The sequence below is a fragment of the Strix uralensis genome, chromosome 1 (assembly GCF_047716275.1).
Source record: "Strix uralensis isolate ZFMK-TIS-50842 chromosome 1, bStrUra1, whole genome shotgun sequence".
Classification (NCBI taxonomy): Eukaryota; Metazoa; Chordata; class Aves; order Strigiformes; family Strigidae; genus Strix; species Strix uralensis.
The window spans coordinates 52,155,182-52,177,047 of NC_133972.1; the positions used below are offsets into that span (position 1 = coordinate 52,155,182).

The 21,866-nt window shown below is 41.1% G+C and overlaps 1 protein-coding gene across 9 annotated transcripts in view; it reads left to right on the plus strand.

Annotated features, from left to right (window-relative positions):
* Window positions 1-2,224: 2,224 nt before the first annotated feature.
* The window catches only part of KIAA1217 (KIAA1217 ortholog), a 183,126-nt gene continuing 163,484 nt past the window's right edge, over window positions 2,225-21,866 (plus strand). For all 9 annotated transcript variants that reach the window (XR_012628678.1, XR_012628677.1, XM_074866172.1 and 6 more), the window contains exons 1-2: window positions 2,225-2,471; window positions 7,631-7,914. Coding sequence is in view for 7 of the 9 variants with exons in the window: in XM_074866172.1 (XP_074722273.1) it covers window positions 2,399-2,471; window positions 7,631-7,914 (357 nt within the window). In the remaining 2 variants the exon portion in view is untranslated. The remainder of the gene's footprint in view (window positions 2,472-7,630; window positions 7,915-21,866) is intronic.

A 21,866-nucleotide genomic window follows, 5' to 3' on the forward strand; every position in this document is an offset into this window, starting at 1 on the left:
AGACCAGCTTGGCACCATCCCGAGGGGTGCCTGGCTGCTCACTAGGACACGTCAGCGGGGGAGTCAAGAGATCAACTCTCTGTCTTGTGCTCTCGGCTGTGGGACTAATGGTGCTGGCTAAAAGTAGATATTTTAATTTTTATTATTTATTTTCTTAGTCTTTAATTTTCTAGTTGTTTGGTGGTTTTTTTTTTTCCCCACTGTGGATGGAGGTAAAACCTTCTAAGGGGCTAGAGTGCACTGATTTTGATCTTATTAAGGCTCTTGGTACAAACTGTACTGATCTCTGGAGCTAACCCTGGTTTTGCACAAGGCTGCAAAAGCACCTTCCTTTTCGGCATTTGTAGGCAAGTATGTTTTGTGCTTTCCATTGATTTATTTCAGGAGAAGGTCTTTTTAAATGCCCCTAGTTTCCTAACTCTCAGTTTCTGAGCCCTGTGTACAGGTAATGTCTTGGTACATCTTTCATGTTACTACCCCCGGCAACTGCGCTGGCTTGCTTTTCCCATCAGGGGTTTCTGAGTTATTTAATATTTCTTGAAGTTGGTGGTGTTCAGGGATCACTATTCCTGTAAGAGCCCGCTTCTCCTTCCAGCTGGCTGTGAATATAAGTTGCAAGAGGCTCATCACGCTTGTCCAGACTCTGGAAAACCTCAGTGTTAAAGGCACATTCCTCCATGTCACAAAACGCAACATCAGCTAAGTGGGATGGCTGGCCATCACTTCTCCTCCTAAAATAGTCCACAATCAGAACAAGCCGGAGTAACCCAAGGCCAGCAAAAACACTACTCTAAATACAATGTGTATCACACTGTTTTCTTTATATTGCAGGGCAACTATAGGAGTATTCTGTTGGGAGCACTGTAGTGCAGACCTTAAATAGCAGTGCTAATGTTTAGATTGTATTTTCATCTTTTCTATGTTTTCCATGCCAGATTTCTGGGACCTTTGCCAGGTTCCAAGACCATATAGAATTAATTGTTAAAAAGGAAAATAAATATTTCTTAAGTGCTAGAGAATATGTATGTCTGACCTAATGAACAATAGTTTTGTTCATTTATCGATTGTTAATTGTGATTTACTCAAATGGTTTTTCTGTCTGGAAGGGGGAGGATTGGGGTATGGGGAGAGTGATTCTCCTTGAGCTTCTGTATTGAATTTATATATACACAAAGCATTTCTGCATTCAATAATCTAAGTAGACAGGATGACATTTCTGCCAGATAGAGATGTAGAAGGAAGCGTAGGGGAATTTTCCTAGCCTGTCTGGACTGGGTGGTTGAGAGGTCATTGCAAGCAATTTAGCTGATGTTATATTGAAGTCAGAGTTGAAGAAAGCTTGGAAGACCAGATTATGCTAGGTCTGTTTAAAAAGATATCCAAGATGCTGTTTTCTGGTGTTGCAGTATATGGTTGATTTAAATGAGAAATTGCATATTTGAATTAACACCTCAGTTATGCTTTGTTCTTGACCTAATTCAGAAGTTGTCCATGGATAAACTTTCTGGTCTTGATGCTGTAAGTCAGCACTCAGTTTGTTCCACCATCTCTGGCTCCGCGTTATTGATTTTGGTAAACTAATTCAGTCTGATATTCTGCACCAAATCAACACATGTGGCATGTGCTGGAATCTGTGGGATTTGATCTCGTCCTCCTCAGTCACGTTATTTTTTGCCTCGCAGCCCGGTGGATCTATCGATTCTGACGCAGGCTTCTGGCTTCTGATCTGCCAAAAGAGAATTAGTTATACGTTTCTATATGCTTTGCTGCTGAGGCTTCTAAATCCCTCTTACCCAAAGACCCTGCTTACATATTGCTACCATTCATTTTTATTGGCTTCACTAAAGTTGAATTCCAGTATCTTGATTTTTCCCTAATTCATTCTCTGAGCAGCTTGAAAGAATTCCACAGAAAACAGAACCTCAAAGCGCTTATATAACGAATTGCTTTTAAACTAGACGCTAAAAAAGACAGAGGAGCATTTATCAGGAATGCTTGTGGGCTTGGTGGTTACGAGCTTAAAAAAATACTCCGTGGAAAGGCTTTTGTCCCACGACAGAGATTTAAAAGGCTACGCGTTCGGATTCCGGCAGCGGCTGGGGCCTGTAATCGTGTTAGCAGCGTTCCCCTTCCCGCGGCGGCCGCGGGCAGCGGGCGGGCCAGGGGCTCGCCGGGCGGGCCAGGGGCTCGCCGGCCGCCGAGGGGCCCGTCACCTGCGGGGGCCCCGGGCCCGGGGGGGGCGCGGCCGGCCGGCGCTGCCCGCCCCGCTGCCGGCACGGCGGCATGCGGGGCGCTCCGCCGGGGGGGGCTTCCTCTCTCCTCCCCGAGACCGGCGCTGACAGGCCGGGCCGTGCGGCTGCCCGGCGGGAGAGGGGGGCTTGTGCGGTAGGCAGGGACAATGGAGGGGAAGGAGAGCCAGAAACTCGAGCTGTGCCTGGCTTGCTCCACGGGCGGCAGCAGCCAGATGAGGGGTAAGTAGAGAACCGGGCAAAGATGGAGCTGCGCTGAAGCGTGCCCCTCCTTGCTGCCTTTTGTAACTGGAGGCAGAATGCATGGGGGGAGAAGAGCTCGGCTTTCGTGTGCCGATGGCTCTGCCGGTTTCCCGAACGCTCCGACTTCGTGAGTTTAACTTTCTCTTCGCAGAGATTTGTGTCTAGCCTTTGAAGCAGGGAGCGTGCTGCAGTGCTGCCACCGCTTGCGGGACGCTGCCTGGTGCGGAGGGTGCTGCTCCCGCGAGGCGCGGGGGGGGGGGGCAGAAATAATGTCACGTCCCCTTTAAGTGCTCTGCACGCTTCACCTATGGCAGAGAAATAGCTCTTCTTTCATAAAAGTAGTTTTGAGCTCATCTTTTCCTCGGGGTGTCTTTTAAAAGGGGGAGATTCACGGCAGATTGTCACAGGGTTAGTGTACTTTGTGTGAAACCAGTTGGATTTGTTTTGGAGCGTAGCCGAGAAATTATAAGCGTGGTTTTCACGGCGGGTCAGCTGCGGTGCGTTTGTACAGTTACTTTTGCACTATATATTTTGTCTAAAAGCAAATTAAAACTATTTCCTGGTGAATTCTACGTGAGCTGTTCCACGTGGAGCATAACATTCAGGTAGCATGACAAATACCTAGTCTAATCCGTACCTATTATAGTATTTGTGGAGCACCTGTGAACATTCCCAGTTCATGTGTATTGTATTCCACATAAGCACTTCAGAAAAAGTTGTGTTCCTGTGCGTCTGTGAAACAAATAGTGCATGGTTGGGTACCTGTGGTTTTAAAAAAACCCACACAAGTTTATGAGTATGTAATACCGGGAAATAGTGCATAGAGAATTTAGGAGAAAAAATACTCTTCTTTTAGTCTTGGAGCTTCATTAATTGCTTGATGCTCTTTTCAAGCATTTTTAAGTTAAAATACTGGGCAGTGCAAGTCACATGCATCTGTGTATGTTTATGTTTAGTAGGATGCCGATCTTCAGTTAAAGGGGAATAGGTCTGAATAGGGAAAAAAAAAAGCCTTCAGTTACATATTTCTTCTGTAGGGGTTGTATGAAGCTGTCTGAGATATACATGGAGCTAGAAGAAGAGAGGTCTGACTAGACCGATCCTACGATTCCCCAAAATACTGAAAGCTTATAACCAAATATAGTAGTTTTGGCCCATATCCAAAATTTACATTTGAAAGTTCCTTGGAAAGAGAGCTAATTGTAGACAGTGGAGTAAATTAGACAGATTCCAAATAATCTCAAATTTACTGCTAGCATAAAGATAATGGAGGTGGGTTTGACTCATGCTGTTAAAATTGTATTCTTTTTTAAACTTTTAAGTATTGAATGTGGTTGCTTCAGGGCTCAGTTTCATAGCATCAGTATGGGTCAGGTCCATACTTGTTCCTTTCTGAAATTATTCTGAAAATGTTCTTCTCTCTCATGTCACCTGGTTTGCAAAACAGCACTATTAAAATCTTCGCAACATTTAAAGTAATGAAGCAGTGACTTTCCTGACCTTTGTAGACTTCATGGAGGGTGTGACTTAGAAGAATTGCATACCAGGACACGTTGAAGGACTTTCTCTCTCTTTCTCTCTCTTTCTCTCTCTTTCTCTCTCTTTCTCTCTCTTTCTCTCTCTTTCTCTCTCTTTCTCTCTCTTTCTCTCTCTTTCTCTCTCTTTCTCTCTCTTTCTCTCTCTTTCTCTCTCTTTCTCTCTCTTTCTCTCGGTCACAGCAATTAAATCCATTATAATCTTCTTGATAATCCTAAACATACTGCTTTTACACTGCAGACCTGAGCCTTTCCTGTAATTATGTCCACTGTAGCAATGGATGATGTTAAGAAATCTTGAAATTTGTTTTCAGATCAGAGAAGCAACTCAAGCGTAAGGGTTACTCAAGCCTTTGGATAACCAAAGCCCTCTCCTGTCAATCAGCAAGTCTTGCTTTTTGTTGCCCTCTAGACTTGCTACTTTATTGAATAGAAAGACCTTCAGCTTTTAGCTTCTGAATATGAGGGAGGGAGAGAGGGAGACAAGCTTATCTCACACCTCTGTGTTTTCTGTTGGCTTCTCTTTGCTCCTTTTCCAAGGAGGGTACTTGCATAATTTATCCTTTCCCTGCTCTTAGCTGTCTTCTGGGAACCATCACATGATCCTTCACACATTTCGTAGTTATCTGTGGGGATTGATTTTCTAGGCCTATTATCTTCACTTGGAAGATATGGAAAGTTTGCCCACGCTGTTATTGGGCAACTCCAGCATCCAGAAAACCTCTCTCAGTTTCTCCTCCCTGTAGCACTGTGGCCCACACAGCAGCTGTGGAGCTTATGTGCCCTGAGGTACGCAGCGGGGGTTTCACCATGCCAGCTTTTAACCTTGCCATTAAAGCCACTTGTCCCTACCTAGGAAGTGGCCAAGAAAGATTTTTTCAGCAATTACTAGGGGAAAGACTCATATTCAAACATGACAGAGAATTTGGTTTGCAAAGAAAGTCACGTGCTGCTGTGTGCTGTAATGCTGCTGAATTGTGCTGAATGCCCAGGTCAGCTCGCTGGCAAGACTAGCAATTAGTTTGCATAGTTTACATTCCTTTCTTTTCACTGATATTTATACAGTATTTTCCAAATATATGAAAGAAAAATAAGAGAATTTGTTGGTCTTTCTAATATAATATGAGAAAAATATGTTATTTTTGATTCCTTCTCAAGGTTTCACTCAATAACAAATAGTGGTAAAACACTTTACTTGGTATGTCTCTTTATGTTTCAAATAATCGGCTTTTTCTTAAACTATTGAAATGTCTTAAGTGCAGAGGAGGGAAAGGCTTTGCATGAGAGAGATTTAGGACCTGAAATACACATTCATGAGTTCTCAGTTGTGTTTGTCAGTGTAGGTTTACCTGCCTTCTTGAGGAAGTGCCTGCCACCAATTCAGTGATTGAAACTGCTGTTGTGACCATACTTTAAGGGTTTATACCAAATTGCTGCATTCAGTCACCCACGCTCACACAGACTCCCTTGAGCTCCAAGGAAATCCCTTATTTATGTTTACCGCCTTTGTTCCAACAGCCTCAGGGATATAACCTCCAGGCTCTTGGTGCAACAAATTAAAGATGGTAAATTCCAGCCAGCCTCATCCCACCTCTTTTTCCTCCAGTGTAAAATCCATTGAAATGACTGTATAGCTTTCAGAAACCATTTTGACTGAGTGTATCTGGAGTAGCCACACTTAATTCCTGCAAACAAAATTCTCCTTTTTTTGCCACTCAAACAAGCTGAGTGTACCTGGCAGTTGCTGCTCTGAATTTTCAGTAATCAGTGAGACTGGATGTTTTTTTAATTTAGTTGTGCTTGGAAAAGTTGTGCGTGAGAGCGTGTGTGTGTACGTACATGTGAAACTGCTGCTCTGAAGGTTTATCCAGGATTGTGCTTCTACTAAGGTCTTAGAAGGTGGTGCAGGAGATCAGAGATGACATTCTGAATCTGAGTGAGGGTAAAACTTCCCCATGGACCAAACCTGCTTCCAAAGTCATGCCTGGATCTGTGCTCATCAAAGCATGGTGCCACCTGGAATCTGGGCTCTTGTGTCCGGTTATGCTTTCGGGCTAGGTTTCCGTGAATGCAAACGAGAGGGTGTTGTTGATACTTTGGAGTCCTTGAGCATTGCAGGGAGCTTACAGAAACATGCAGAGTCTTTGAGGTCCTTCCAGGGCCCAGTCCTGTGAAACCCAAGGGAATTGGTTCCCCACGTGAATTGGTGGGACATCACACCGGACAGCAGCTCCACCGATAGAGGATTTACTTTATTACCAGGGCTTGATGTTATGTGGAACTTGGCAGACAATTGACAACGCACACCAGCAAGCTGAAAAATCCTCAGCATAAAATCCTGAGGCAAGTGGTAGGCAGGGTGTCAAACTGACTGACTGAACCATAAAAAGAAGCGAATAGGTGCCTGCTTCCAAACAGCAGTGCCGTATAAATGGCAGCACACGGGGGAGACAGTCGCTGGGAGGATAAAGGGCTCCGAGGCAAAAGGCGTCAGAGAGAAATAGAGATGTATTAAAAACACATAGAGGAAGGAGCTTCCTACTCTTGGGAAGGTGCTGTAAAGGGTTAACATTCACAGGGATGTCTGATGCTGCCCGGTAAGATGGGGAAGGCCACATCAGACTTGGAGAGGCCTTTTCAATGCTTCTGGGTTTTGGTGTGGGTTGGTTTTTTTTTTTTTCCTTTGCTGACAAAGGGGTGAGGGATTTTTCAAAGGTATTAGGTAACAAGACTTCAGACTACACTTTTTCATGCACCAGAGGGTTTGTGTTACACAGTTACCTGAAGATAAGCCAGCACTTACATAGCCTCAGTGTCTGCCTATCTCTTTACAAATGTCGTCATGGTCTTTGGTCTTAAAGTAGATTTTAAAGTTGTGAAATTTATCTGAGTTTTTTTTTTTTCTTTTTATATCATACAAAACTTGCTTTTATTCTGTTTCTTAAGAAATGGTTTATTGAAAAATTGATGTAGTATTTTCCAGACCGCTGTCCTGAGACGTATAAAATCCAATGGAGATCCATGAAATTTAAAACCAGACCACAGTCAGAAATTGGGGAAAAAAGCTTCCAAAACCCTCTTCTTATTTCATAGGTGTTTCAGAGCATGCTGAAAACACACTGAAAAAAGATTAAGGATTTCAAGTCTCCCTGTCAACGGAATTTTATCAGTTGCTATCCTTAAGGATACTAGTTACGGGGCCATTAAGTGTACTGGAGCCTATTGAAGAAACCTGTTTCTTCTTATGGAAAGCATCCTGTAGATTTTAAAGGTCAGGGAATAAGGGCCCTGTCAGATCGTCTTTTCAAGTGACAGAGTGGTAAAGATGATATAAAAGGAACATCTACTTTAATGATGCTCACTTTTCTGTGAGGCAATACTGTGGTTGTGTGTTAGAAGTATGTAAGTACTGTGCATAGCTTATATAAGTGATTATTTCCAGGCCACTTCTTGCAACGGGTATAGGCCTAATGATGCAGAACATGCCATTGAACACTACCAGACTTTTAAAAGAACCTAGCTTTTATATTGATTATTTTCTTTTTCTGGTCAATGTGAATGTTGGGATTAAGTTCTTATAATTGTTTGTTTGTTTTTTTTCAGACCAGGCAAAAACCAGTTTGCATGTAACATCACTAGACGATGCAGAATGTCTCCGATCTAAAGAGCTCCTTTCGACCCCAAACAGTCACACTTCTAATTCAAAGTCCACCCGCAACATCCCTCGAAGACATACAGTAGGTGGCCCTCGCAGTTCCAAAGAAATACTGGGAATGCAAACCTCAGAAATGGACAGGAAGAGAGAGGCTTTTCTTGAGCATCTGAAACAGAAATATCCCCACCATGCTACAGCAATAATGGGTCACCAGGAGAGACTGAGAGATCAGGTATGAAAGTCGAATTCGTGTCTTGCTTTTTGTTAAACAGTCCTTATAAATCGTGTGAAATTGAGTGTTACCGCATTACAAAAGGTGAGAATGTAACAAAGCATTAAACAGATTTTTCTGATGTAGCATAAGATTCAGTTGCTCCCTTGAAATTCAAAGAAACAATGATAAAAATGAAACTATTCAATACTACCTTGGAATTGTTTGTTGAAACTGATATTTTTTAAGAACTTTTCATTTTATTTAGAGTATACGTGGAGAAAGGGATGAAGGTGAGACTCTTGATCTTAGTATATGGGTCTCCATCTACTTTTCGCAGCTGAGGGGAAAATATGGAACAGCTGTTAACTTCTGTTACACTTTCAGTATTGGCACCACTGCTTGGGAGAAAAGAAAATATCTGTAGACTGTGTCTGTATGCTTTAGCTGGCTCTGTTACCCTTTAATTTGCTTTCTTTTCTATTTTTGAGTCTTTTAATACAAACAGAACAGACTTATCCACAGGTATCTGCCTCCTCCAAGCTGTTTTGACATCTACATTTGTCTGTCAGCAGCGTATGTTAAGGTGATTTGCTTCTCACCTCTCTGCAATTGCTTTTCAGCAGCGAAAAGTAGATGTAGGGTGGTGTGACATGCTGATGTATTTCTCAGAGCAGGTGGAGGCTGCTGTCACGCTGACCTTCTGAATTCAGGGAATGCCGTGCAAGGGTCTCTTCACAGCCTAACTCTGGGCTCTGGTTTTGGGTGCAATGTTAGAGTTTAATCTGTTCAGCTTTACAGACAATCTATCTTCTATTCCATAATTCATTTTTTTTCAGTCAACCAGCAGAATTTAGAGTTTAGGCTCAAAAATCTTGTGCCCATTATTCTCAGTTTAATAAATTATTAACAGCAAATCTTTTATAATTTTTTTTCCTTGGTGTTTTATAGGTATTTCAGCACTAACAGCAAATTAGTTGTAAATAAGTAATAAAAAAAAGTTGGAAAAATACTGTGTTCTGGGAGTTCTTACTGAATTCCCAGCCTCTTTTGAAGACTTCCAAAGCTTTGGAGATCAGACCATTGTTACAGGTTTGATGTTGGAAAAGATTGTCATTTGGTGACTCCCCCCTACAACTTCTCTTTGACAGGGTCTCTAGAGGTGCCAGGTGCTATCACTACCTCAGAACGCAACTGCTAGAGTTCATATGTATCCAACTAAAATTGCTGCAAGACTTCAGCTCCAATGAGGATGATCTATCCTTATTTTTAAACAGCTTTCCTCCTTTCCTTTGAAAGTCTTGATTCTGCCCACTTATCTCTTCCATGAACTTTAGTGACTGTGTGGAATGTGCTGGGTGGTGGATAAAGATAGCATACAGATTAAATAAAGGGGGTTGGAGGGGGGTGAAATCCAGAGATTAGATCTTTTGGAGTCATGTAAATATTTAGTTCCAGTGTTGCAGACACTGCAAACCCAGTTTGAACAGCCTACAGCATTACACCCTACACATTTTGTAATTTGAGCCTTTTCTGAAGGCAATAAATTACAGAAGGAATGCAGTAACTGTTCCTGCTATTTGTTTAAAATGTGTCATCCTTGCTAATTTATTGAGGGTAAAATTCATGCGAATGTCTCCTGCGTCTATTTTTTGATGATTAGACATATGTATTGTATGTAATGAGTTTTTTAATAAGTTTAAAACAAAATAACTTTAAAATTACTATTAGAGCATCAAACTACCTTTCTTGGGAACGGAAAGACTGAAGACTCCATCCATTCGTCATAACTTTAAAAAAAAAAAGGATAAACTGAACAGAAGCCACATTAAAAACATGCAGAAATAACTTATACCAGTTGATTGTAAGAAATTTGCTTAGTTGAAATGTAATGTATCAACAGTCTGGTTCATCAGATGCAGTAAGACTATTACAGTCATGGCATTACAGTTCAGAGAGGGTTTTTTTCTTCCTAATTGTGTCTATGCATGCACACACACGTATCTAAGTGTCTGTGTGTGTGTATATATATGTATCTGTGTATAGATACACATAGGTATGTATATATATACATAGCTCTGTGTGTGTCTATATATATGTATGTATAGTGCACACTTACTTATCTGTCTCATGAATAAGACCATAATATAATTTTGCTTCAGAGGGTGTATATGTGTGTTTAGCATACATACTTTTTCTCCTCCCTTATATATGTATGAGTGTAGCAGTGGTATAGAAGACAAACTACATACACATGTAGTAGGTATGTGTATATAACATGTATCACATACAAAATCTGTAAGACATATGGGAAGATGTGAATTAAAATGTCATGATTTATTTTCCAGGTTCCTTTCCTCCCTTCTTACTTCTCCAGTTGCTCCAATATCTGGAAGGTGGCAACATTATCCATGGTGGGAATTTCCCCACTGTGGGAGATCTATCAAGGGTAGTAGCAAATGCAACACCATTTTCTAATCTCTGTGTCAAATGGTGCAGCTGGAACATAAAATATCCCAATACTTACAGTCAGGACATAGTCCCTTGGATATCATATAATTGGCCTTCCAGGTTGCTCTAAACCCTGTCAGGTCCATAACCAACAAAAATGGGCCAGAAAATCAAGATTCGTAATTGTCTCTTTATTCTGTGGACTTTATTCTCTTGTCTGTTTTAACCATCAGTATCTGAGTATGGCAAACTGATCCCTGGTTTGCAGAAAATAAACATCAGTAAAAAATATTTGATGTCAGATCATACTGTATCACCTCCACCAACAAGGTCAGCTCTGAATGTCGTCCATATCTTCCACTACCTATTAATGGTTTCCTCCAAGCTTCATTTATTCAGATAAATCCCTCCCTGGATGTGCCTCCCGAGGACTGGTTTCTACTCTTGATAACCTGCCACAAATCAGAAATACAGTCATGGCCAGGTAAAATGCCAGCGGTAATTACTGATGGTTAACTAATGTGGTGACCTGAAACCTCCCAGCTGTGCACACATATCATCCCTCCTCCACCCCGCAGATTTGTTGCCCTGTTTGTGATATTCTGGAAAGGAAAGCTCACAGAGACAGGGCTGTCTTTATTTGCACAAGGGCTTTGGGATACTGCTGCAAGACAAATAACCTGCAGCTAAGCTGGTCTGTGTGGTAAACTGGGGCGTGAGTTTGCAGCAGCCGGGGTGAGTGCAGGCATGCCATGCCTTGTGCACCCCAAAATGCCTTCAAGAGAATGCAGCACCCCACGGCTGTAACTCTGCGACCCACAGCCCGGCAGCTCATCCTCGGCTCATCCTCATGCTGCAAGTTTTCCCCCTTGCAAGACAACCTCACAGCTGGGTACCAGAGTTCCCTCCACCTGGAAGCCTGGAAAGCCAAGGAACAAAATATTTTTTTTATAGGTAATACAAGTTTCTGCAGGAGCTTTGGATACCTTGCCTCTGCCAAGGCTGTCTCGTCCGCATTAATGAAAGCAAGGCGCTAACGTAATCCCCAGGAAAGTTAGAAAAAAGAGAAAGGAAGGAGGAAAACGTGTTCTTCTGAATTTTGAGATGGTGCAAATCATCTGCTGCTGGGCTCATGGCAGGACGTGGTCACCTCCTTAGGTGGGGCTGACTCTGGTCAGCAGAGAAGGAAAGAGCAGGAACAAGTGTAAAAGCTGGGCTAGCGTCTACAAGGATGAAAAAGAGTTAGCAATTAAGAGGTTAAAATACTAACCTGGCCATGGGAGGGGGTAATCCCTGCCGTGAACCTGTTTTACAAGTCACCTCGCTAAAAAAAACTTTGTGAAGGGCAGAGAGCAAAAATGAGCGTGTGGAAGTTTTTCAGAGCCGGAGCCTATGAGCGCGTCGTAAGAAAATGAGCTGGAAGATGTTTACCACAGCTTTCTTTTGTTTTTTGACTAGGAAATACACTGGGAGGTGTGGAAGGGTCGGGAACAGCTCTAGTGTTTCAGCCGGTGCTCCGTGAAAAACAAATTTATTGGCAAATGAAATTAGATTTCCATCAATTTAAAAGAAAAAGCCTTCTGGTGCCTGTGTAAGGCTGAGTGCCTAGAAAATGGTGGTTGAGGGTTTTTTGTAATGTTCAGTTAGGTCTGAACATGACAGGTAACTCTGGCATCTGGGCAGGTGTGGTTAAGGTTGCCATGGAGATCCATGATGTCATGCTTGATAGAGCATGTCAAGACAGCTAATCTAACATGTAGATGTTCAAAAAGTCCCATAGGCCAGAACTAAGCTTTATGCAAATAAGAAAGTTACACTGCAAAAGGGCAAAAGAAAATACGGCTGAGATATGGCGTGCGTTTTACCTGGCAGCTTGAGAGGATTATTAAAGGCTTCATCATAAATTAAAACTTTTGGAACTAAAGGAAGAGGATTTCAGACCGTCTCTGGCCTCACCTGTGGAACCTCACATTTTGGTAAATAAGCCTCTTTCTCTCTCTGCCGTCGCTGTAAAAAAATGCTTTTGAAATAGTGGAGTTTGTTTCACCACATTGTTCCTCCTGGCAGCAGGGCTGAGTCAATAAAGCAAGTTTTCTGGCATGGCATGTTCCCTCTTCTCTTTCGAAAAGGAGTTCTTTATTGAATGAGCTGAGAATTCAGAATTATTTGAAAGGCATTGTAATATATTATGTTGATTATATGAATCATGCTGCAAAAATGTCCTAGGTAGTGTTTTGGAGGAGAAACTAAGAATGGAGACACTGTATTTATTTGTAGATTATTGCCAGATGTCTCTCCTTTAACTGTTAAAATAGAACTCGAAAATTACAACAGCATTTATGCCAGGATTTGATATCTGCAAAAATACCGAAGCTTTTTTTTTTTAATGGATCATAATATCAGCTGGTTAAACTGACTTTGAGTATGTGCTTTGATATGATGGGGTCACGCTGGGGCATTTCTTAATTGATTTTTTTCTTGGGTAAAAGTACATTAGTCAAGGATAAACTTATTTGGAGGTAAAAGTCCAGCAGCAGAAAGGCTATTGGGACTTCTGGGTTTTAGGTATAAACAAAAGGGGATATTTTCAGTCCCTCTGGAGAGAGAGTAAAATCCGTGGGTTCTTAGTCGCAACCACTTTTGTGCTTACATCAGTCACGACAGATCAAGTAAACATCAGTAGTTAAGGGATAACCCCCCCGCTGGCACTGCTGTGATACCCTAACGGGAAACAGGTCTAGGGCTACAAAGTTTTTAGTTGGTTAAAATCGCTCAGTGTGAAAAGTGTTAGATCTAGGTGGGAAAGGGTGGCGGCTTGTGGTAGTTAATGTCCGAGCTTAAAAATGTGAAAAGAGAAAAATCTTAGGTTCTGCCTAAAGACACCTGAGAAATGTAAACTTGAGAGAACTTCAGTTCATTGTAAATCCTCAGTAGGATTTAGGGAATGAGGAGGCTGCAGAGTATGGTAAGCACGTTATCTAATTCCAGGTGAAAAAACAGGGTACAAAGGTTTTCTGATGTTCTACATTGCTTGATCAGGCAAGGTTAAATAAACTTTTTTTGGCACATGTATTCATTATTAAAGTGAATGGATTGAAAGGAGTACAAAGTGAAGAAATAACTAACTTCTTTTTGTCACAACTCTTTTGCTTTTACTCCTAGTTATATTTTGAAACAAGTCAATATTAGGAATATTTTAGAATTAATTTCATTTTAACCTTTCTCCCAAAGTCTGAGTGTTAATTATTTAGCACTAGAATATGTACAAGTCATAGTCTGTCAAATGAACTAGCATATTTTGCATTCATTACACGTTGTTGGTTGATGCCATGGGATCGAGTAGGGAGAAATTGATTTAGGGTTAATATTGCGTGAATACTTTTCTGGTCTGTACCAGTTAAAAAACAGAGTTAAAAAATTACATTTGATTTTAAAATGTACACAGTGTCTGTGAAGAATGTGATTTTTAATCTGGATATATGTTGCTGCATATTTTTCTGGTTGAGAAAACCCATTTCATTGAATTACTACTTGGTTCACATTCTGCTGTATATAATGTGTCATCAAGAAATGCCTATTTTTATCTGAGAGGTCGGTGTCATACAGCTAGAACTTGCTGTGGTGTCAGCATAGGCTGTAGGTATTTGCTCAGGGAAAAAAAATAGTTTCAGAAGTACTACCTCCCTGTCCAAATGAGATGGCAATTTCCCCTCCTCCCTGCATAGTCTTTGTAAGTCAAACAGAGCACGTTGCACATTCGGGAAGGGGGGACCCTCCGCAGCATCCACACGTGTCCCCTGTCGCACGTACCCATCTGGTACAACAGTTTATTGCTTTCCAGTGGCGCTGTATGTTAAGGGCAACTACTCTTATTTTACATTGATAAAAGTACCTAAGAAAAAATATGAAAATGAACATACGAAACATGATTACAAGCTTAAGTCTCCGCTGGATTACAGCCCTTAGCTTTTGTTTATGGAAGGGCATGAGATGACATGTCCATTTGTTTTGAGTTGAAACATGCTCTTTATCCCCCAGATAATGCCGTGATTGCAAGATATTTATAAATAGCTCGATAGATAAATGAACAAAGAGCTAGTTCATTAGCAAAGTAAAGTGGATTTACTTTGTTTTCACTATAAGTGAAAATGTTGATAAAGAAAAATATTCCTAGTAGAATGTCTCAGTGGAAAGTCTTCCAATTTTACTCTTTAGTTTAAAAAAGTAAGGCAACATATTAAGGTACATATTAAACTACTATCCCTAAGGTATCTCTGTGAGTAAGTGGAGTTTAGCTAGAGTGGTAATACTTGCTTTGATAAACATAAGTTTCTTCATTTATATCTATCAGTTAAAAGTAATAAAAAAAAGCTGTTCTTTTGAAAAAGCAAACAAAACAAAGCTGCAAAAAGGCTAATAAAGCAATTCCTTTTATTTTTCCATTCCTCCCCCCATGCAAACCACAGAGCAGCGCAGTTACTTTGCCCCAACAGGATTAGTAACTTTTTTTCCTGTGGCAACGCCTCTGAATTTTAAATAGTATGTATTGTTTGTAACTCAGAAGTCCCAGGTAGTTGTTGCGTGCTTGCCTTTGTTCATGTGAATTTTGTACGTGTATTTTTCTAATCTAATTTTATGACAAATTATTTTTAGAATCCTTTGTATTCAACAGACTGAATAAATGCTAAGTAATCTTGTTTCAGTACTTATGGTTAGATCCAATAAAGAATCTAGGACTTCGGTATCCCTTAAAGCATAGTTCGGGCAGCTGCATTCAAGAGAGTTGCCCGTGGAAACCTGTCCCAGTTATTGTAGACACCTGAGATTCCTTAGGTTTCAGAAACTTAAGCTTTTCTGGCCAAAAATATCCTGAGGCATTTACAAAGGTTTTTTTGAACGTACTCGGTTTAGTCCTGATGCTTTCTGGGTTGCCACTGTAGATAACTACCAAAAACTGCACTGAAGCAGTCAGCAGGACTTCGTTCAGTGGCTGGATTCAGTGCAGGACTAAGTCCTTCAGCAGTGGTGGAGAGGTGAGCCCATGTCCTGCATGGTGGCCTGGCAGTAACCACCCCTGTGGCAGAGGCACCTCCTGCCTCCTCTGAACCTGTGCCTGATGCCCTCCTTCCTCTGGGGACACTTGGAGGCATCTGGGATAGGCAAACCCTACATTTTCCATTTTGAAGGCAGGCCACTGGACAATGACATGTTACAGGGTTTGGTCTCTGTAGCCTTGTGGTTGGCCCCTCATGAATGAACAGGACTGCAGAATTGAGCTCCTCTTTTCATGATCTCCCTGGCCATGAGGACCTTGTTCTCCTTTCTTGGCAGCAAAGTTTCAGGAGTCAGTGACGGAGACAGCCCTGGCCCTGTGTTGCATGTTGCTTTAACCTGGTTATCAAGGTCCTCTGCCCAGAGATGGAGACGTGGCTGTAGAACTTCCTTCAGGCTTAGGCAACCAGAAAGCCAAATCTTCCCCTCCTTCTTTACATATCTTGCAGAAGTAGATTGGTGTATGAAGGGTGCTTTGCCACTGCTTCCTCTTCCAACTCTAATTTTAAACCAAAGCACCTCAGGTTGCTGTGCTTCATGCCCAGCTCAAGGGTGAACAGCATGGGAGGCATCCTCAGAGCACCATTCTAGATGGGGCCTGTCAGTGGCCCCAAAGTTCGTTTCAAACCTCTTATTCACTTATGAGAGCATGAGAAGTTTGTGACAGAAGTGAAAATGAAGCCCTGGTCTACAGACATCTTTGGCCATGCTGTTTTTGAGCAGACGTTCTCTCTTGTCCGTAGTTCTGGAGGTGTGTTACAGAAGGTGTGAGGATCACTTGTTTGGCAGATGAGGAGCATCACAGACTGGCAGAGGTCTTGGGTGAGGGCCAGAGATCATGCTGGTGGTAGAGCTGAGGTTACAGCGTATCTTCCCTGGTCATTGGTCAGGGGTTCCTTCTGTAGCCTGTGATTAGCCTCAATATTTATGAATATTTTCTGTGTCTCAAGATCATTTCCCTGCAAACGGTTGTTAATGTGCTTGGGTTGTTCTCTTTTCAGCTGAATAGTCTGGTTAGCTTCCCACTGGGAACATTTTTGTGCTCTTTGCACATTGTCACTTGGGAGGGGAGCACGTATTTATGTCAGTCATTAGCAAAGTAAAGGCACCTCTGGACCACTGCTGCTGTATTACAGCGTTTTTCAGTTGAGTTTCTAACAAAGGCAGGTTGCAGCAAAGTCACCTGATTAACTGGCTTGGTTTAACCATAATCCCTGGGATTTAAATCTCTTTTCTGGGCTTCAGTAAGAGAACAAGAATAAATAAGACAAGCAAATAGCTAATGAACATATATTCCAATTTCTTTTCTCTTCTTATGGGTTGAGTACACCAGGAGAAACAGTGCTGTTGTCAAAACTGAAGCCAACACCTGTGACTCTGACAGCAGCCGCTGAAATGTGTGTTCTGAACATTCACCCAATCATAGTAATTGTGCCAATTCAGTAAATTCAGAATCTGGTGATACTAAGTTTTGCATCTGGACGCATCAAGCCAACACAGGCACTTTTGGTTGGTTGAGATTGTTTCGAAGGGTCCTTTTTTGGTTTTGCTGTTTTTTTGTCGTTAATTAGTACTTTTTGTACTACTGCATTTTGTGTGGTCTCCTGTGTTCCGGATTGTAGTGATTCTGTTCATTCACTAGAAGATTGCTGCCTTAGTAAACACTGAGCATTGTCATTTGTTTAAATTTAGGAAAGGTTTTCACTGGCTGATTAATACACTGCCATACGTACGCTTCACTTAAAAAAAACCCCCAACAAAACACTTAAAAATCAAAATTGGTTGTTAATGAAGGAAATAGAGAAGCTATTCTCTTAGGTTATGTCTGAAATATGTTTTCACCGTGGCTTCTGCCATGGGTTCTTAAGGAGGTTCTAACAACCGCTCAGGAGGTCAGTGTTGGATAGTTGGCCATATGCATCATGTATGTTCTGATCTTTAGTAGTTACAGATTATTTTGTCCCACACCTTGAGATTTATTTTATCTTCCAAAATTATGTTCTTGCTAGTTGTAAGACTGGATCTTCTTGATACCTGCAGGAATGTCCAGTTCTGTTTTGGATTGCTGAATTCTTGACTATGTTAATGTCCCATGACTGTAAATTCCAGAGCTCAACTAAGGTTTAAGAATATTTCAGCCTCTAAGGGGTTTAGATTTCTTACATACACATTTAATAGACTGCCTCCACGTTCTTGCGTTGATTTAATTCAAAATAGAAAAACTAATTGTAATTCAGTTTCAATCGAAGCTTAAGTATTTTTTCAGTCTGGAGGAAGACATCTGTCTTCCAAGGAAGGAGGAAGGCAGCAAGAGGAAGAAGTAAACAGTGAAAAACCAAAGAGTTAAAACATTTTTTGTGTTTGAAAGAAGTTGAGTCTGATTTTAAATTTTACATGACAAATTCACTTCCAGATACACGTTTGCCAGATGAATAAGCAGAGGCTTTTCCAATTTGCACCTTTTTTGTGGCTATGTGGGTGTCTAAAGTCTGGAAACAGACCTGCTGTCAATGTCTATGTATGAGCTTTGGGCTTTCTTCCACTGTGCTTTGAAAGCGTAATTTTAGCTGCATTTATTCATTTGTAGCCCTGTTTTTAGTAACACAAAATACCATATATCAGACTGTTGTAATTAGTAATAAATTACTCACAGAAGGAACAAATATTTGACTTTGATTAGAATAAGAAGAAATGTCCCTTATTTCCCATTGGCTGAATAAATAAATAATTGTACAACATTGGTTGGTTGATTTAAATAACAGTAAATATTGTTTGGAAGGAAGAATTATTATTTAGCATAATATTAAAAAAATTAAAATATACATGTAACATGAACACTTCCATTAAAAACCTGTGCCTGAAAAGCTAGAACATTTATAAAATTTCCTGTAGATCTTAAAAAACTCTTTTATTTCCTATTCATTTTACAGAGGAATGATAATTTCAGTAAATTCTTGTTCTAGGTTATATTTTTCCTTAGAAGTCTTTAAAAAAACCACTCCAAAACCTTACAGATGTTGTGTGCTAATTTCATTCTTTCATTATGCATATCATGCATTCTTTATTTTTAAAAAAGCAATTTCATATTAAAATTGTTTAATAGCTTTGCATTAAAAAGACAACATTATGTCAGCATCTATTACCTAGGGATATGGGAGAACCTCGGTATTCCTCTGTTCTTAAACTGGAATCACCATGGTATCACAGGTACCATGATTTGTCAGTAACTGCTGGCTATATTTTGGGTTTTTTTACTGAGGATCACTATTGTTTCAACTGGTTTTCAGCTGCTAATCCAAGCTGCCATCTTTTTGGCTAATACTAAATCCAGTGCTGGGGGTACAGGCAGGATGGTGCCTTCTGCCAACCCCTGGCACACTCCTGTGTGGGTGAGCGGGGCTGAGAAAGGTTTCTGCGCTACACAGCCTGGGGACTCTCTCTGTGTTACCACAGGCAGTTAGTATGGTGTCTGTCGCCGAAGAATTTAAATGAAAACATATGATAGAAACAGCATCAAAAGCTTTGTGGAAATCAGTGAAGAACTTCTCCCTTCTGAACATCGCAGAAGGGTGGGGTGGGATGAAGCAAGGAGGCGCAGATCACAAAATGTTTTTCTTGGCCCTCATGGCACTGGTATTGATGTCAATAAAAATGTTCCAGCTGACCGGAGTACAGTTGGCTCAAACCCTTAGCAGGTTGTCTGACCGATGCGCTCTTCCTCTGATATCAGATGCAAGCATTTAATTTCTGGCTCATGTGTACTTCCCTTCTATTTTATTTTTACCAAGTGTTTTCTGCACCGGATGCTGTGGCAGGCGCCTTCCTGCATGGGCAGGTCCTGTGGGCACCTGCTGCTGCTGGTGCTCCCCCCGGCACGCCGGGCTCTCACAGCTCCCTCACACCCGGCAGCTGACGGGCACTGCTGCGAGGGCAGGATGCCCAGCTACAGCTTTCTAATCCAGTCCTGAACAACTGGGTTAATCCCGGACTGAGCCTGGGACCCTACTGCAAGTAGGAGTCAGGTTTCTTCCCAAGACCAATGAATGGCATTCAGTAATGCAGGACCGTTACAGAGGTCGGGTATGATACTTGGTTGTTGCTGTAGCTTAATTCCACAAGAGATTTCACCATAGCATTAACTATTTGTATTACTCTGATCACACTTTTTACATACGTCTTTTTACTGTGCATGTTTTACCCTCTTTTTTCACTGCTAAATCATGACCTCCTTGGTGTTGGGTATTAATCCTGTCACAAAAGGGTAGTTCTAGCCCATGTGCAAATGTGTATTTGTTCAATCCCCACCCGTATGCAAGCATGCAACCATGAGAAACCAGTATTTTTTTATATATGAGTCATTCATACTCCCGGATGTGTAATGAAATTTCACATCAGATGAGGCTCTGCTGCATATGCACACCTATAGAAAATCTGCACCAGGAGGAAGAGGGACTTGTGCTGCTCCTGGTTCTGTCGCTCCATGCTGGCAGCAGTCTGCTACCAACAGGATGGATTTTGAGGAGGAGGTAACCGCTCGTGCTCCTGTGGCACAACCAAGAAGAAAAAGGAGCCTCTCAGCTCTTTGCTGCTCCTCTGGTGCCTCTTCTGCAAGCCAGGTACAGCTCTAATGAAGAGCCAGGGCTTTCCTCTGTGGGTCTTGTGACAGAGCTAGTGGAAGCATTTGGGTAGATAATTTTTTTCAAAAGACTGTTCCCTGTAAGAAGCAATGTCATTAAGTGTTCATTATTATTATCCTATTGTCTATACGTGTTTCTAGGTTGACTTTGAAAGGCACAAAAAACTTCAGGTTACTGTAAGAGTTACTATAGGTTTTTGAGAGGGAGATTGGCAGCCTACAGAAGAAAGGCTTCCCTTGAACCATGTTAAAATACAGTTTGATTTCATCTCATGGTTTCAAAATTTGTCATATGCTGTTCAAGACCCAAGATGCTTTCTTCTCTAATTACAGTGTTTATACATAAGATTTAATCTATTTACTGTAAGTCTTCCAGGACTCTGGAGTAACTGCTACTTTGTGGGCCTCTTCTGAATTGAAGGGTTAGAAAACAATAGACTTCTACTCCAAAGATACTTGGACAGTGAAGATGAGTGAGCTGCTTTTTTCCCCATGTCTTCTCTTGTTTCTGCTGTAATATTTTGGGTTTGAGATATCTTTTTTCTTCATGCTGTGACAGCAGGTATTGCTTTGTTTTAAAGAAACTGTGAACTCACAAGTTCAGTCTTGTTTCTGCATGACTTAAATCTGTCTCAGAGATGTTATTTTGCCAAGAATAGTTCCACTTACAATACATTAGACAGGTTTCTTTGTGACTGTGTTATATAGGCAAAGCCAGCTTGGAATCTGTAGAAACTTTTAATAGTTTATAAAAGGAAAACTGAGGAAATAAAAAAGTACTCAAACAGGTAGTTGTGAGATGCTTCTCATGTTGGGTTTGGGGTTTTTTAATGTACTTTTGTGGATTTCTCACAATACCTATTAGCAACATGTTACTAGAGAGAAAAGTTGTTGGGCTTTTTGTGATATATCACAGCTATGTGATTTTAGTTGTAGAAAGTGGGCAAATAATTCTGAATTGATACCAAAAAGATTTTCTGTTTAAGGTGATCACTCTCTGTGAAGACTGTTTTTCCTAAGGAGACATACAACCTTTTAGATTAGATTTACTTGCTGTGTAGCATTTTGAACACGCCAGACTAAAACTAATGCAGGGTAAAACCTACAGATGTATTACGTCGCCTGGCAAAACAAGGGCAGCTTAGATAACCATTCAGTAGCTTATTGTGGTAAGATAAACATGGAATTCTAGGTATTTTCTACAATAAAAGAACTTATGTGTTCTTTTGATCCGTGCTTTCTGCTGCTGCTTGTCAGACTTCCCTGGATACTGACAAAACGTCTATGCTTTTGTCATTGTCTTTCTCTCTTTTTTTTTTTTTTTTTTTTAATTTTAGGATCACCCTATTAGATTTTGAGGGCAGAAAACTTTTCTAGCTTCTAACTTTCTCTGAAAAAAGCAGTCAGACAAAAGTTATCAAGCCTTTCGAGTGAGGTTTGTCTAGCCACTGCTGCTTTGTTTTTGGCTTATCTTTGCTGTGGTTTGAAAACTTTCTTGAATGTCTGGGTTCTGTGATCTTTCAGAGGTCTTTTAAAATGCAGTTGCCATTTCAAAATGTTCACTCTGCCTTCAAATAGTTTCAGTGGAGATGAGGATTATGATCTGGTTTTACTTACCTCAATATATGGCACAGACCTATGTTTGGAAACGTAAGCTTACATACAGTTTGACTGCTCATTTAACTAAAACAGCCAGCCTGGTTTCATATTGGTATCTCTGCCAACTGACAGAATCACCTGCATTTGTTCACCCAGATTCAGCAAAGTAGCTGTGTCTAGCAGCTTTCTGTTGCAATAGGGAGATTTAAGTTATTTTATCTGAAATCTAAGAGGG